Source organism: Miniopterus schreibersii, assembly GCF_964146895.1.
Source record: "Miniopterus schreibersii genome assembly, chromosome: 12".
In the NCBI taxonomy this organism is placed as follows: domain Eukaryota; kingdom Metazoa; phylum Chordata; class Mammalia; order Chiroptera; family Miniopteridae; genus Miniopterus; species Miniopterus schreibersii.
The window spans coordinates 70,866,195-70,881,762 of NC_138112.1; the positions used below are offsets into that span (position 1 = coordinate 70,866,195).

The following is a 15,568-nucleotide window of genomic DNA, read 5'->3' on the forward strand; positions in this document are numbered from 1 at the left end:
AGCAAACCCTATTCTTCATCTCCTTCTCCGCTACTCTCATTTCTTCTTTTTAACTTAGCAAAGGGATACATGCTCACGCTGCTGCGACAAGCCAAACACTCCTAGAACAGAAGTGCCCACAAGCAGAAGACGACAGCATCCCCCAGCCCCCGCAGCCCGGAGCCCTGAGGTGCCGGCCACCAGGTCAGCGTCCAGCCCTTCAGCACGGCCCACACGCCGAGACGCCTGCTGAAGCTCTCCGGGCAGCCACCACCGAAGGTAACACCGCACATCCACTCGGCAGCCGGCTCTATCGCCATCACATCACGGGCAAATGAACTGGAACTGAACGCATGCTTTGGAAGTTGTGCTTTTTACACAGACCTTCCATAATTTATTCAATCACGGCCCATCAGTGATACTGACACTTGCGGGCTATTTCGTTTTTGTTTGCCACCATGAACAGGTGCTATATATACTGCTCTCGAAACCGAATCCTTACCAACTAGTGCTCATGTTTCCACAGGGTAGATTCTTCCACATGGGACTGACTGCGGGTAAGCGGATGCACTTATTTTTGACCCATATCGCCAGATTACTTCCTCCGAGTGTTACAGCAAGTCAGCCCTAGGAACATCGCGCCTGCTTCCCCAGGTGCTCACCGGCAGTCACCGCGCGCTGCTTAAGTTCCGCCAGTCAACAGTGGGAGGGAACACCTAGCTGTTTTAACCCGTTTATGGCCTTCATTTTCTGCGCCTCCCCCTGACCTTTCCTTTCTACTGGGATTGTCTTTCCCTTATGAGCTTAGGTTACAGGAGCTTTCTGTTGTTATGATCTTAACTCTGTGCCATGTGTACTTTTATGTGCCCTTCAGTTTATCATTTGGCTTTGGCTTTACTTTCAGCTATTCTCAGCTACTCAAAAATTTTCATAGTCACCATTTCTTGTCTTCCTTCATAACAATTCTACTACCCCAAGGTTAGACATATATTCTAAGTTTTTTCTAATAGTTTTGCATTAGATTTTAAAATTTAAATACTTAATCCATCTGGAATTTATTTTTACATAGTGTGAGATGGGGCTTAGCTTGGTTTTCCTCCAGACACACAAGGTCTAGCTGACCCTTGAACAATGCAGTTGAAAACCCACGTGTAACTGCTTCAGCCCTCCACACTGCAGATTCCCGGTCTCGGGTCAAAAGTAGTGCACCAGCACCACACTCGTCCCTATCTCAGCGCTCCCTCCATGTCCTCTTACCTACTTGTCCACCTCTGGGCCAGTATCATCAGGTTTTGATCACAACTGTTTCACAGTAACTTTTAACATCAGTTAAGGCAAATCTCCCCTAACTGTACTTCAGAAGTATTTTATTGGCTATAGTCATACACACTTTCAGATAAGCCTCACAATAATCTAGTCCTTTGTCAGACTTTACTCCTCAGATTTCCCAGAGGGAAATCCGCAGTGCTTATTAGAAACATGTTACAATCACTATTGTGCCAGGACGGTTACAGCCCAGACACGTGCGCCGATGCACCCTGGACAATCACCGGTGACCTCAGTGCCTCTGCCAACATCTGTCCACTCTCCATTCTTCACTGGGCCTCCTCCCCCACCCGCCAGTGCCCAGCACAGTGTGTGTGCACCACCCTCGCAACTGGCACAGTGCTGGTCTTGTTTACCCAGCATATGTGGGCCTAACGTTAAGGACGCATTCAGTGACTACCCGATAAAAGACCGAGTTCCTTTGACTGGTCTCATCCTCTCACCTAACTGGCGTTTCTGAGACTTAAAGAATGCTCATAGCCACCTTTTCAGTTAAACTGCTCATGTAGTCGGACATTCGCGTGCCTACTGCTGTTAGGCCTTTCCCCTGAGGAAGGACTTCGTTTCCCTCCACTGCTCACACTAAGCCTGTGGAGCAGGAGGGATCACCCCCATGTGACCAGTGAGAAACAGGCCCAATACAGAGAACTAACCTGCCCTGGCCAGTCTGGCTCAGTGGTTAGAGCATCGGTGCAAGGACTGAAGGGCCCCGGGTTCGATTCAGACCAAGGGCACGTACCTCGGTTGCAGGCTCAATCCCCGGCCCCAGTCATGGCGCATGCGGGAGGCAACCAGTCTGTGTGTCTCTCACATCAATGTTTCTCTCCCTCCCCCGTCCACTCTCTCAGTGGGAAAAACATCCTCAGGTGAGGGTTAAAGAAATAGAACTAAGCTGCCTGAGCAACACAGCGACACGGGCAGTTCTGAGCCAGGGAAGAGCTATTTCAGGGCTCGCTTGGAATCCCGAGTGTGCGCTACATTTTCAGGACAACCTCCAAAACTCAGCATACCATTTGCTCCATTCAATCATTCCTTTAGCAAATACTTTTCAAGCACCTACTATGTGCCAGGTACTGTTCTGGATGCTGGGGATATAGGAGTAAATAAAAAAATATAAAAATCTCTGTCTTCTTGGAGCATCTATTCTAATGGGAAAATAACCAGAAACCAAAATGTAATTTTATAGCTAACATTTGAGTATTAACTGTGTACTGTTCTATATACTTTCTGTGAAACAACTAATTTAATCCTCATAGCAACCCTACAAAATAACTTCTGGTGTTATCCCCATTTTACAGATGGGTAATTAAGGTACAAAAGCGGCTAAGCTGACCAAGAGATCATAGCCAATAAAATGCAAAGTCACAGGGCTCTAACTCAGACAGTCTGACCCAGGTCTCAGGCACTCACTTAACTGCTACTAGTTGTCTCTGTAAAATGATCTTAAAGCGTTATTCAACTATAATTAAACTACTTTGTGGATTAAAGGATCTTTCTGTGGAATAGTCTAAGATTCAACCAATGTTTACACACTTTTTTACATAGAAAAAGATAAATGTTATGTTTCTATCCCCAACAGGGAAACCGTCTGCTGCCCAGAAAGAGGAAAACAGGCCTCTGGGGGACCCAACACCGGCTCATGCAGGCTGGCTTTAGGCCGGGTGTTCTCAGGGGAGAAGCACTACCAGGTTCCGAAGAGTTCGTGCAGCAAAACAAACATTCCAGAGGACACAGCTGGGTAAGACACACGACGACGCTGGGGTTGTCACAGGACTGTCAGTTGCTGAACTTCACCTGCCATTTTCGGGGCAACCCTGCTCTGGCTCTGTGTGTGTGTGTGTGTGTGTGTGTGTGTGTGTGTGTGTGTAAGGTATTCCCAGTCTCTACTTAAGCACATTTGAATTCTGATCCAATCCTACGAATAACAGCTGGTAATAATAAGATTTTAAAGGGCCAGGTGCCAGTGCCCCTAAAAGCTCTGGATCCTTTGATTTTGTTTCTGCAGGTTACTGGGCGCGACACTCTAGAATGCAGACAACTACCCCTGCGTTTGAACGAGGCAACAACGTGATTTAGTGCCACGGTCATCAGGTGGGTGAGAGTGAAAGGTGAGCACTACACTTAGTGCTTTACCTTTCGCACGTGTAGCACTCGCAGAACTCATTGTTCTCTCCAAAAAACCCGTCTCCATAGTAACAAGAAATTTCTTCTCCAGGTTCAATATCTCTCAGAGCCTTCACACATGCTGTATCTCGACCAGTTGACACAAACTGAAATAAAATGAACTCACTGAGAAACTCGTACCTGAAGCAGAAACTAAATACTTGAGATAAAAAAGTTGTTATGCTTACCTTACAGTTAGGTCTGCAATCTGAAAAATGTCCAAAAGATAAAGTCAATTAACTGTAGATAAGATCTGAAACACGAACAGTTACAGAAATCTGAAATAAGCTTTCCATAAATTTTACAACTTTTTTTTAAACTGATTTTGGAGAGGAAGGGGGAGAGAGAAACGTCTGTGTCTCGCTCCTCTCATTTACGCATTCACCGGCCGCTTCTCGTGCCCTGACCGGGACCGAACCCTCGATCTTGGCATCTTGGGGTGATGCTCTCACCAACTGAGCAACCCGGCCAGGGCTAGTTTTACAACTTTTGAGAGAAGTTTACATCTTAAGTTAAACTACATAAATATTTATTTTAACAGCTTTGTGGGGGAGGGGGAGGGGGAGTCATATTCCTGACCCTACTTTAAAGGAAGGTAAAGGTCTTACTCAGATCGATATGGCCATTCTAGTTTTGAGCAGTACCTGAGAAATAGCGCTTACCATGGTTTATAAACGCAGCAGGACCAAGCCAGAGCTGAGCACAGTTTTTCCTTGTGGAATACATGACACTGAAGTCGTTTTCTCCATGTCTAAGTAGCATGTTCTCCTCAATTTCTGAAAGTTCGGCAATACAACCCACCAGTAATTCTATTTTGTCATTTCGTTTCCTATTTAAAATATGTGATGTTAAAAGTTACTAGTAATTATAAATAATAAGGCTTCTTTAAATAAAATAAGCCTGTCCAATAAATACCAAGTACTGAGAAGACCCGACTCTGTGTTTCAGCCGACTCCCGCGATCCCCACCTGGAAGCCCGAGAGCCCCCGCCACGGTGACCTGTGTGGCTGCCTCACCCCTCCCACATCCCTGAACACCCTGCAGCACCCAGCATACTGTTCTGCAAGCAGGAAGGACTCACATCCCTCTGCACCCAACCCGCTGACACTGGGTGAAGGAGACACAGACAAGCAGTGGGAAAGAGCTACGAGGACCAGACCTGGGATGCCACCCGCTAGAGCAGACATGCAACGCAAGCCAAGCACAGATTCTTCAATTTCCTAATAGCCACTTTAAGAAAGTAAAAACATGTGAAATCACTTTTAGGAATATATTTTAACCCAATATACCCCAAGTACTATCTCAGCAGGTCATTAGTTTAAGAAATATTATAGAAAACTAACTTAATATAATACCTGGCATGAATACCACATCTACAGCACTCCTCAATTCAGACCATCCACATTTCAAGGGCTCAAGAGCCACATGTGGCTGGTGGCTCCTGCACTGACCGTGCAGCTCTAGAACCCGGGTCTCAAACCTCCTCACCCGCTGACACCACAGGGAACCACGGGCGCTGTGGAGCAGGCCCATCGGGCACCACGCCTGGGAACGATGCTCTCTGCCCACTCTGCTTTCAGGCACTTGACCCTGAAATTTCTGCTACGAAGTTCTTAGGGTGGTATAGGAGAGGGACACATTCTTCTTTTGGGAGAGAAGGTAGGAATGGGCACAAGCGGAGAGAGGTATAGTCACACCCTCGCTCTCCCCTGTGTGGCTGTCTTGCGTGCTAACGGGGTGAATCGACTTGACTGCTTGTATTTAAGTCGGGAGCGTGGACTTTCTAAAGCAATGTGCTAGGAAGTTTCCGCCTGTCAACTTCCTAGCATCATGAAGGCTTCATACCCAATCTTTCCTCTAGGCCAGTAAAGGGCTGGCCCTGGAAGCCAGGCTGTCCAACTTGGCTTTCCTAGCCTTCCAGCAGTCCCGTCACTGAGCAGGCACCAGGCTCGGTCAAAGGAAAACAGAAAGCATTTCGTCTCAGAGACAGAGTGTGGTTCAACTCAGACTTCTAATTCCAAACAACAAAGAAGGAAGAAGAACCACCAACAGACCCTGGTCGCTGGGCCAAGGCACCAGCCCTGCACAGGCTCCTCCAGGCTGAGCTCTGGTTTCATCCCTTCCCACAACTTTCTTAGCACTTGAACAGTAATTTAAGAAAGGATTTTAAATAAAAGTACTGTATGGGTTTATACTAGTACAATAGTTACCACTCTTTCGTTGCAACTATTTTGGCTCCATTTTGTTCCGAGGAGTATCGATTACAAGGCAGTATTTCAAATCCACTGTCGGTTGCAAACATTCGCAAGTAAATGAACACCTAAAAACAGAAAACATCTGACATTAACTTTATATTAAATTGTTTATCCTGCTAGACTTTTGTTGAATTATAAAAGCAAACCATGAGCAACAATATAAAAAAATTTAAGATTAAGTAACAAACACTGTTGGTATTTTAAGAGTTCACATACTTGAGTACCCAGTGGCTTGGCTGTGTTACTCTAAAAGTTCACAGCAAATTTCACTTCCAGATGACAGAGTTTCCTCTTTGGATAGTCATACAAAGGATCTTAATGTTACTAGAGCTTCATTTGATTAGTTTTACAAAAATTGACTTAAAATTTCAATGTTCACCAAAACTGAGGCTTTGGTTTCCTTTACACTTATCCAGACAGATAAACAGTATTCATCTTATTCATAAACCTACATGTTCCTTGAACAATTTCTCCTGCATTTTGTTCTTGTTGAGAAAATAGTGCCGTGCCCACTCGCCTGACGTCAAACATTTGAAGGCTTTCTCCAAGTGCTCATCTTTCTTAAAACGTTCAATTACCTCCTTCAGCTCTTCTTGCCTTCCTTTAATGGGCCGGAATCTGAACAAAATCAAGACAATAACTTTAGTTACCTGCCATCATCCTTGGGCCACTGTTAAGAGATCTTGAGAAAGACATAACAACCTAAAAACCGCCAGACCTAACGCAAGAGAACAATCAGTAATCATGATAATTTCCACTCAAATAATATTGATCACAGGAAATATAACTTCTTTCTTCCAACTGTACTGTAATATTTTTATTTCACTTTTGCCTCGTTAACTGAGAGGCGACCAGATGATTCAGGCAAACGCTCTCCGATTCAGGCTTATACCAGTACAAAAGGTACAAAATGAAAGACCTACAAGAGCGCTCGTCTAATTTGTGTTAGAATGACTAGAACTTTTAAAAGCATGCACATCAAGCCAGAAGAGTGCCAGGCAGCGAGCTTCCAAAGAGTGACGAAGCAAACAAAAGCATGCCGCTCACAAAACATTCTCTACGCACAGTAGGAAGACCCGCCAAGTACCCGGCGGGCCCCGAAGTGCACCTGACGTCCCAACACCGGGCCAAATCCGACCATGCGCTCAGAGAACAGAGGCAGAAGCGCAGCTCTAGCAGCGACACTGCCGTATTGGTGACGAGGGGGCGCGGCTGGTGTGGAGTTGTGAAAGGCTTCTATTGCAAAACCAGCAATAACGGCTTCAGAATATTACATTTCTAGTCATAAAACAGCACATGACACAATCACAGTCCAAGTAAAACTTAGGTTTGCAAGCCCCTCATTCTAAAGTTGTGTTCTCAATAAAACATGTGCTGTAATTAAAGGTACTTGGGTCTTAATTTAAAATTCTCGCCCCGCCCAGTGTGGCTCAGCTGGTTGTCATTCCGTGCACTGAAAGGTCACTGGTTCGATTTCTGGTCAGGGCACATGCCCAGGTTGTGGGTTCGAACCCCCAGTCAGGGTGCGTGCAGGAGGCAGCAGATCAATGTTTCTCTCTCACATTGGTATTTCCCTCTTTCTCTCTTCCTCTCTCTCTAAAAATCAATAAAAATATTTATTTAAAAAATTTCTTTTCATGTCATTTGGCTTATTTTTCCAAATAAAGTTTTTTTTTAAAAAAAATCCAACCAAAAAAGGAATTAAAGACTGCTATCCAAATAAAATATATTAAGCAAAAAATATTAATGGCCAAGGAGAAAAGATCTGAACTATGCATCTTAACTCTAACGATTAAAACTGAAAATGCTAAAACTGAGATAAGATCCTGCACAAACTCCAGGAAAGGAAGCATTCAAGCAGAATTTTTTCTAGGTAAGCTGTCATAAATGTATTCATAACATTTCAGTAAGATTTTAAGCCACAATATTCCACCAAGGATTATTTATTAGGTGCTGAGTACACAGGTGCTATGGTGAAAAACAGGACAGACAGACTAGCCACTGCTCATACACGAAAAATTTAACTGGGACTAAAACACACACATGCATCAAACAGTTAAGCAAGGCGCAGATATGCAAACACAGGTGAATATGGCACAGACTACACGGCTACAGCACTTTGAAGTCTGGAAATCATAGCTAAAGTGAGATTTGTTTGGGAAGGAGTTTGGAGTCCACACTGGTACGGGCAATGAGGAGAGTGGTGAATTCAGCTTCGCAGAATATTACTATAGGCAGGAAAGAGCCAAAGGAGGGCAGGCCAAGTGAGAGGGAATTTAAGCAGAGCATCTTAGTAAGGCCAGACTGAAAGATGACCAGGGCCGAGGGGGTCAGCGGGGAACTGCAGTAAGGGGAGCACCCGAACGGGCAGAGGGAAGACCCGAGTCCAGAGCAGGTATAGCGCCGCTGACTGGGCAGGCTCTCCGAGGACGTCAGGCGGGTCAGTGCGCCTGGACCCTCTAGGAGCTTCCTGGCTCAGACTCGAGCCCCAGTGAGCTCTCACTACTCAGCGGGGCCACCTGAAGAGTTCCAACATATCCCCCAGATGTCAAGGAAGAAATGGACAACGCCTTATTTTCCATTTTGAATTGGCATGCTCGCCCTGACAAATGAGGGGAAGTCCTTTAAACAATTCAGAATGTCCTTAACTAGGATTGTCATAATATGGTGTCAGAGAACCACCACTAAAACAGTCTAAAGATGGGCAGAATGTGAAAGCAGCCAAACTTCCATACAGTTATAGTGTTAAACTACTTGTAGATTCCACAAGCGATTTTGCCACGATCAGATTTTTAACCCTTTTTGTAGCTGCCAGCCCGCCTGGGATACTTGCATATGAAGGACAGATAAGACTCAGGCAGCCACTGCACACAATACAAAGTAGGCGATGGCGGGAAAGCCCACGTTCTGCACAGGGAACAGCAAAGCAATACTTCACTCTGAGCAGGCACAGTGCACAATCCACGAGGTTAGTGGCAGGGCTACAGGTGACAGAAAGAGCTCAGTATCTTGGTATGTCCAACGTGGAACTGACGAGCAGCGACACCCTAGCTTAAAATAATTGCCTGGCTCAACACATTAGCAAGCAAGTCGGAGCCGGGGCTAAACGCACCTGGAGCTTTAAGTCACAGACCTGGAACAGGCGCTGGCCCTTCCTATGGGCCTGGGGTGTGCTCCGCTTCCTGAAACCTGCGCCTTCCTACCTGTAAAATGCCTTTCAGCTGTGGCAGTTTTGTTTAATCTTTGTTCATGATGCCACTTTATATGCTAAAACTAACACAAAACAATCCACTCTTAATTTAGGCATATTCTGCCTTCCATGTTTCCTGTGCTTTGTTTCCGCTTTCCTGACTTCTATCAGATCAAAACAAACACAACCCCTAAAACTGTTACTTGCCACTAGCAAGAACCTCCATTTCACTTAAAATATAATTCACCACCAAAACTTCCTGTCGCAGTTGGCTGCTACAGGCGTGAAACGACAGTGAGGCAAAGGCAGACCATGGTTCTGGGTGCAGGCAGGAATGGAGAGACAGCTGTTTCCAATAATCCTACAAAAATACATTAAATCACCTGGTTGACAGTTCAAGTCACATCCCACTGTAACAAATACTGTGGGGGAGTAAAAATTATTTAGTAACATAAGAATGTTACAACTATCAGGGCCAGGGCAAATGGCACTGAGGACCTTAGGAAAAATAAAATTTTCTGTTACTGAGTCGAAAGACACCCTCTGCCCTCTCCTTTATCACAGTCCCTCTAAATCTCCCGTACGAACTGCTCAAAGCTACCCTTACACCATGGTCTTGAAACTACAAGAAACTTTAGACTATCAGAAGCAGCCCTCTTATTCCGCAGGGAGGAAAAGGGGCCCACGGGGCTGCCCGGCGGCCTGCCGTGTGGGCTCGGCCCCTCGTGTCTGCCGCGGCGCACAGCCGGAGGCCGCGCGGGCTGGCGCTCCAACAGGGCCGCGGCAGGCAACGTGCACTTGTAAACTCGGTACTTGGGGTGAAGTGGGTGGAGGGGGGCAAGAGAAACAGGTACCTGGTATTTCCCAAACAACATGCCCCTCTCCTCCCTAACAAAAAACTGCTGCTTTAAATAAACCATTTTTTCCCCCTTCCCGCACCTCTGATCAATGGCTGCTATAAGGAAAAAAAGTCATTTACAATCATTATTAAAAGGGGTAGAACAAAACATATGAATTCACACTCCCACACACCTGTTCCCCACTCTTTCCAGAGACTGACTTCCCAGGTTTTCTTGCTATTTGGCTTTTCTGTCTCCAAACCCAAGAGCACTGTGGCAATGGAGAGAGGCTGCAGATTTGTTAGCTGCACTACTGTCCCTTCCATTAGCATGTACAACCAAGAGCTGACTGGAGGGGGAAGGGGGGACAGAAAAAAGGGAGCAAGGGAAGGAGAGAGGAAGAGAGAAAATGCTCAAATATTTAAGATATAAAATAAGAAACCAAGAGGCAACACTGTGAACACATTCCCCCTCTGAAGGAAGTTCAACTGCAAACTGACAGCTCCCGGCGCCGGGGAGCGGCACCCCAGAGCCGCAGCTCTTCGCTCCTTCTTCACCTGGAAACAAAGAACCACCAGAAACATACCTGGCTGAGTCCTGCACTCAGTGCTCAGCTAATCCCAGGGAGTGACTCCTGATCTTTTGATGAAAGATTTCTCTTAAAATTACCCTGTTATGGAGTACAAGTGATTTTTTAAATACAGCTATGACTAAGACCACACTAATTTAAAAGGTTTGCAACATGTTCTAAAACTCATGTTTATGCTGACACCTCCATTACTTAACATAAAGAACAGCGGCTGCACAGGTTAGCGGGCATCTTATTATTGTTTGTAATGCACTCTACCTACCTCACAGGGTTGTTGTGAGGAAAACTGTCAGATTTTGAAAAATGCCTTGAGCTCCTCGAAGGAAAGGCGCTATATAAATGCAAAAACAAACAACAACAATAAAAAACTATTTGTACAATCTGCACTTGTAATCTCGAAACAGACTTACAATATTAGCTGTAGCAGAAATCCTCACCACACTGGAATTCCCGAACTCTGTGAGGCCACGGTCGTCTCAGCAGGAGGAGAGCCAGGATGCTACAGCTCTTTCCCTTCCCACGTAACATCGTTTCACCCGATTATACTGAGTCAGAATATCTAAGAACGTCTCTGTGCTTTCTAGTCAAGCATTTAATTTCAAAGCGGCATTTAACATGACTTATACGTTCACATCCGACAGTGGATGTGTATAATCAATTACATGGGTAAGTGAAACAAAATTAGGTGGTTACAGCAGTGGCAGGACTATACAGACTGACGTTTGGATCAGAAATATCAAGAAAAGTTCCCAAGAAGCAGTGCCCGAGATGACCCTTCTCATTTCTTTATAAGGGTATTTCCTGCCCGGTTCACTTCCGTTCCCCTCCTCAGGACTGTCCGGTCTCCATCCGAGCTACCCAGGGCATCCCGCAAGGCACCCGTGCGGCTTTACAATACCCACCTCCCCACGCTGATTTCTATTACTAACAACTCTTATTTACTAGCTAAAAGGAAGAATTTAAGTTTCATAATTGAAAAGTCAACTAAATCTAAATTATTTTCCAATAAATTGAAGTTACTCTTCCGTTTATACTGTTTCTAGGAATTCATGCTATAGCTCTGTCACTAAACAGCTGTGTTTCTGAACACAGCACACTGACAAGTCCAACGGAGGAAGAGGGGCGTGAAAGGGGAACTAAAACGCATCCACTGCAGCTGCGTAAGCACGAAACAGAGGCCCCTGTCCGAGTACGGGAAGCCTGGGGTATTAACTCCAAGCTCCTAACCCATCTTCCAGTCACTTCGCTTGAACCCCAAAGAGAGAGGTCCACAAGCTAGTAACTTAAGAAATATTTATGGTTTATTCAAATAAAACACTATAATTTTCCTTATTTTCTATAAAACACTATCTATGAACATGATGCAAGTCAACACTCTGGTAAATTCTTGCTCAAAAGATGAAGAACTAGAACAGACAATTTTATTTTCAAATAAGTCCACTAAGGTTAAGAGCTTCATTGATAAAATTTGTGTGTATTCCCCAAAGGTCAGCTTATGCGAGTCTGCGAAAGCACCTTTGAAGTGCATGCCGCGAGCAGTCCTTGGTACAGCAGCGTCAGCCGCTCAAGCTCAGAGGCTCAGGTGCCCACACTGCTGCAAAGCCAACCGGGCGACCCGGGGGCAGGGCTGCCTACACGCCCCTGTGTACCCGGGGCAGGACTGCCTACACCCCCCTGTGGCTATTTTAGGAACTTCATGGGAAGAATTAAATGTTGCACTAAAAACTATGAGTAAACGTTTTCTTTTGCACATTTAACTTGGTTGAACCAGTTTTCACTTTAGATCCTTCCGTTTCTGTTCATAAAAAATTTCATGTACTGGATACATTTTAATTTAGGGGTACCTGGATAAGGCCTTGAGTTTTAACATTTGTGTAGCAATCCTGGACTCTACATTTCGGACACAGGTGTCTAAACAGCCCTGGGAAACAGCTGGTAAGGAGCCCTTTACCCATCCACCTGCCACAGCACCAGGGCGCTCAGGCGCCAGGAGCCTTAGGACGTGCTATTCAAGGGGAGGGACAAAGGCTCTCGGGCCCCACCCCACAGCTCCTGAGTGAGAATCTGCATCTTAACAAGATTCCCCAAGGGACTCCCATACACTACCTAGCAAGGAGGGTTTTTACAGGAAACAGGAGTTACCTCCTACAGCAGGAGCCAGCAGCAGGTAGCAAGGCAGGGGATTCTGAATACACAGCGTTCTTTCCCAAGCCACTAAAAATGCTTAGTGATTTTGATGGAATGCTTTCTAAAATGGTTTATATGCTTCCATATTTCGGTACATAAGGCTTAATGAAGATGATCTAACTCTTCCTTGATGAGTCCAGGTCATAATTATAGGCCTTTGCAGTAATACCCCTAAGGTGACTAGACCGTCACGTGAATCAGTGATTCACTTTTCTTAACAAGGAAAAAAAAGGCTAAAGGGTGACTTAGAGGCTATTGGGATCCTCTAGAATGAGCGCCGGCCTCTTATGTTCACTGGGAAAAAGAGAAATGGACTTAAAATAATGCAAACTAGACTTTACTTGGAAACTAGGGTGTCCAATTCTGCCGATTTTCCAGACAACAGCCATCTGTCTGCCTATTTAGAAAATTTCGATATCTGTCCCTCTAAAGGCAGGGAACTATTTAAAAAATCTCTCAAGTCTATCCAGCTTTCCACTTCATTTCAGTACGTAAGCTATAGGATGACAGGAAATTACATGAACATACCAAAGGCATCATTCAGGGTTGTTTTAATTATAGCAAGCGGGCACGAGACCTTCCTCTAACCACCTTTCCTCACTAGTTTCTACTTCCCTCAACTCATTCTCGGTGACCATTCACCTGGTGATCGAGTCCTTGCAGGGCTAGTCACTGACACTGACACAGGAGCTACCGGGCGCTGCTGCAGGGTGACCTCGGGAGGAGTGAACAGTGGCCCAGTTCTGCATTCCAAGTCCCTGTGCTTTTCCACCAGACTTGAACACCCTCTGCCATGGGAGCTGAGAGATAAAGCTGTAAAGCTCTGACTTGGTGCACAGTAGAAGTCAATTATAAAATTACCTAAGGGCCTGGGGGGGGGGGGGGGCTGTACTTAAGGGGGGATGACAGACTTGAAGAGCAATGCAGCAATACTGTGTGTAGAGGACACTAGTAAAGAACTTGCACATCTATTTTCTCGTCTGCACTGAGCATAAGCACATTTTTAAAATATTCACTCGTACTTAGCTGAATCTCACTTAGCCGACGCTGAGCTGCATCTCAAGGATGGCAAGACACTCTATGTACAGTGGCAATTATTTACAAGGAGAAAAGTCTGTAATAAAACCATGAAAAAAAAAAACAGCTGTAACCTACTTTTAGCAGAAAATAATCACATACGGTTTTAAGGTTTTACAGGATGCCTGTCAGACTTTTCTTTCAGCTAATTATCACCACCATTTAAAACTGAACATAAAGATGCTCCCCCAGCTTTATATTTTAGTAAGAACTATCCTGAGATAAAGTAAGAACACAGAATTAAAACTGACAAGACTCTCAAAAGCTTTTGCTGCTTTTCTTGGTTCACATATAGAAAATCTTTCTGTAGCAAAATACTTTCCTTTAATGTCATTTAAAATTTTGCCTGAAAGTAAAATTGGCCATCTATTTTCTAAAATTCAACGTCTGTGCCATTCAGGATGAAGACTTAACATTACCTAGTATTCATTTTGTGTGTCTGAAAACCTAAATAGGGGTCAAGGACCAAACTGGTGGCGAGGTCGTCATTTTCACAGAGCTCCTTGGCGGACATCCCCGAGGACGGCACATAGCGGCTCTGGCCTTCGAATCCCGAGTTGCCACTGCCTGTGAAGAGAAGAGAAGAGCAGCTCAGATGGAAAACGACTGACGTCTACCTTAAAAACCTACGGCTAGCCATCAAGAACTAAAACTAGTTCAGTCAATTTCAATAATGGAGACTGCAGCACTATTTGCATAACCGTGAAACCAAATGCAGTGAACTAACCCAGTGACTGAGAGTATTTTGGTTGGCAGGTACCATCAGATTTCCCAGGAAGAGGGTCAGTGAGTCTTTGCTCAGACGCCCGGCCCCTCCCAGGAAGAGCTGAGGCGGGAGGGGATGTTCCCTGGGGTAGCGAGGCCAGGGCTGGCGAGGAGCAAACAGGAGGGACACGATACTCTCTGCAGTAGGGGCCGGAGGGTAGACTGGGTCGTAAGTACCAAAAGGAGTCGAGGAGTTAACTCCAGCTTCCTGCTTTTGGGCGGATGAGTGATTATTATGTCCATTTGGCTGGTGACAGGCCCAGAGGTTAAAAAACTTGCCATGATCACAGAGCCAGGGAGTCGAGGTGGGAAGGAAGAGAGAGGGGGACAGACCTGCCTGAAAAAGTTTTGAATGAAAAATAGGGAAGGCGACCAAAATATATCTGTGACTGAATAACTGGGTTGAACTGTGGAAGAGAAACAATGTAGAGAGGAAAGGAGAACAAATGTGCACGTGCGAAGTCCCATCAGCGCTGCCCTGAGTGTGATGTGCGCGTCGCTGACGGTCTCGCTGGCGTCAGTGACGACGCCAGCAGCACACGGATGAGCCTCTCAAAAAGTAAAATCAAGCGCGTGTATGTGAGTCCCTGCCAAAGGGGAGGTGCGTGACTTGCAATCAAATCACTCGCATGTAGGTCTGTGAAAAGCTCTCCGATCATTTCCTTTTCTATAACAGCTTTATTGAACTATAACACACATACCGTAAAATTCATCCATTTAAGGTGTACAATTCAATGTTGTTTCTTTAAATATATTCACGTAATTCTATAAATACCACCACAATAAATTTTGGAACATTTCATCACTCCCCCCAAAACCCCACAGCCATTAGGCAGTCACTAGCTGCTCCCTCCCAGCCCCTGGCAACCACTGACCTAGCTTGTTTCTGTGGATCTGCCTAGTTTGAAACGTCACAGAGATGGAATCATACAATACGTGGGCTTTGTGTCTGGCTTCTTTCAATGGGCACGATGTTTTCCAGGCCCTCCGAGTTGTGCCACACCACATATCAGTACTTCATTCCTCATTATGGCCAAATAATACCCCGCTGAACGGCTACACCGCATTCGGTCTGTTCACCAGCTGATGGACATTTGGGCTCTTCCCACTCTCCGGCTATTATGATTGTTTCTATGAACCTTCACGTGACAGTTGTGTGCACGTATGTTTTCAATGCTCTCAGGTACCTCCCTAGGAG

At 45.4% G+C, this 15,568-nt stretch overlaps 1 protein-coding gene across 9 annotated transcripts in view; it reads right to left on the bottom strand.

Moving 5' to 3' along the window:
* The window catches only part of KMT5B (lysine methyltransferase 5B), a gene marked incomplete at its 3' end in the record, with an annotated part of 48,422 nt that overhangs the window by 12,479 nt on the left and 20,375 nt on the right, over positions 1 to 15,568 (bottom strand). For 5 of the 9 annotated variants that reach the window (XM_081152713.1, XM_081152706.1, XM_081152707.1 and 2 more), the window contains 6 exons: positions 14,025 to 14,172; positions 10,604 to 10,672; positions 6,176 to 6,341; positions 5,679 to 5,788; positions 4,131 to 4,297; positions 3,439 to 3,676 (listed from right to left, as the gene is read on the bottom strand). In XM_081152713.1, coding sequence (XP_081008839.1) covers positions 3,439 to 3,676; positions 4,131 to 4,297; positions 5,679 to 5,788; positions 6,176 to 6,341; positions 10,604 to 10,672; positions 14,025 to 14,119 — 845 coding nt within the window. In that variant the 5' untranslated portion in view covers positions 14,120 to 14,172. The remainder of the gene's footprint in view (positions 1 to 3,438; positions 3,677 to 4,130; positions 4,298 to 5,678; positions 5,789 to 6,175; positions 6,342 to 10,603; positions 10,673 to 14,024; positions 14,173 to 15,568) is intronic. The other 4 variants (XM_081152710.1, XM_081152712.1, XM_081152711.1 and 1 more) reach the window with 2 other exon arrangements.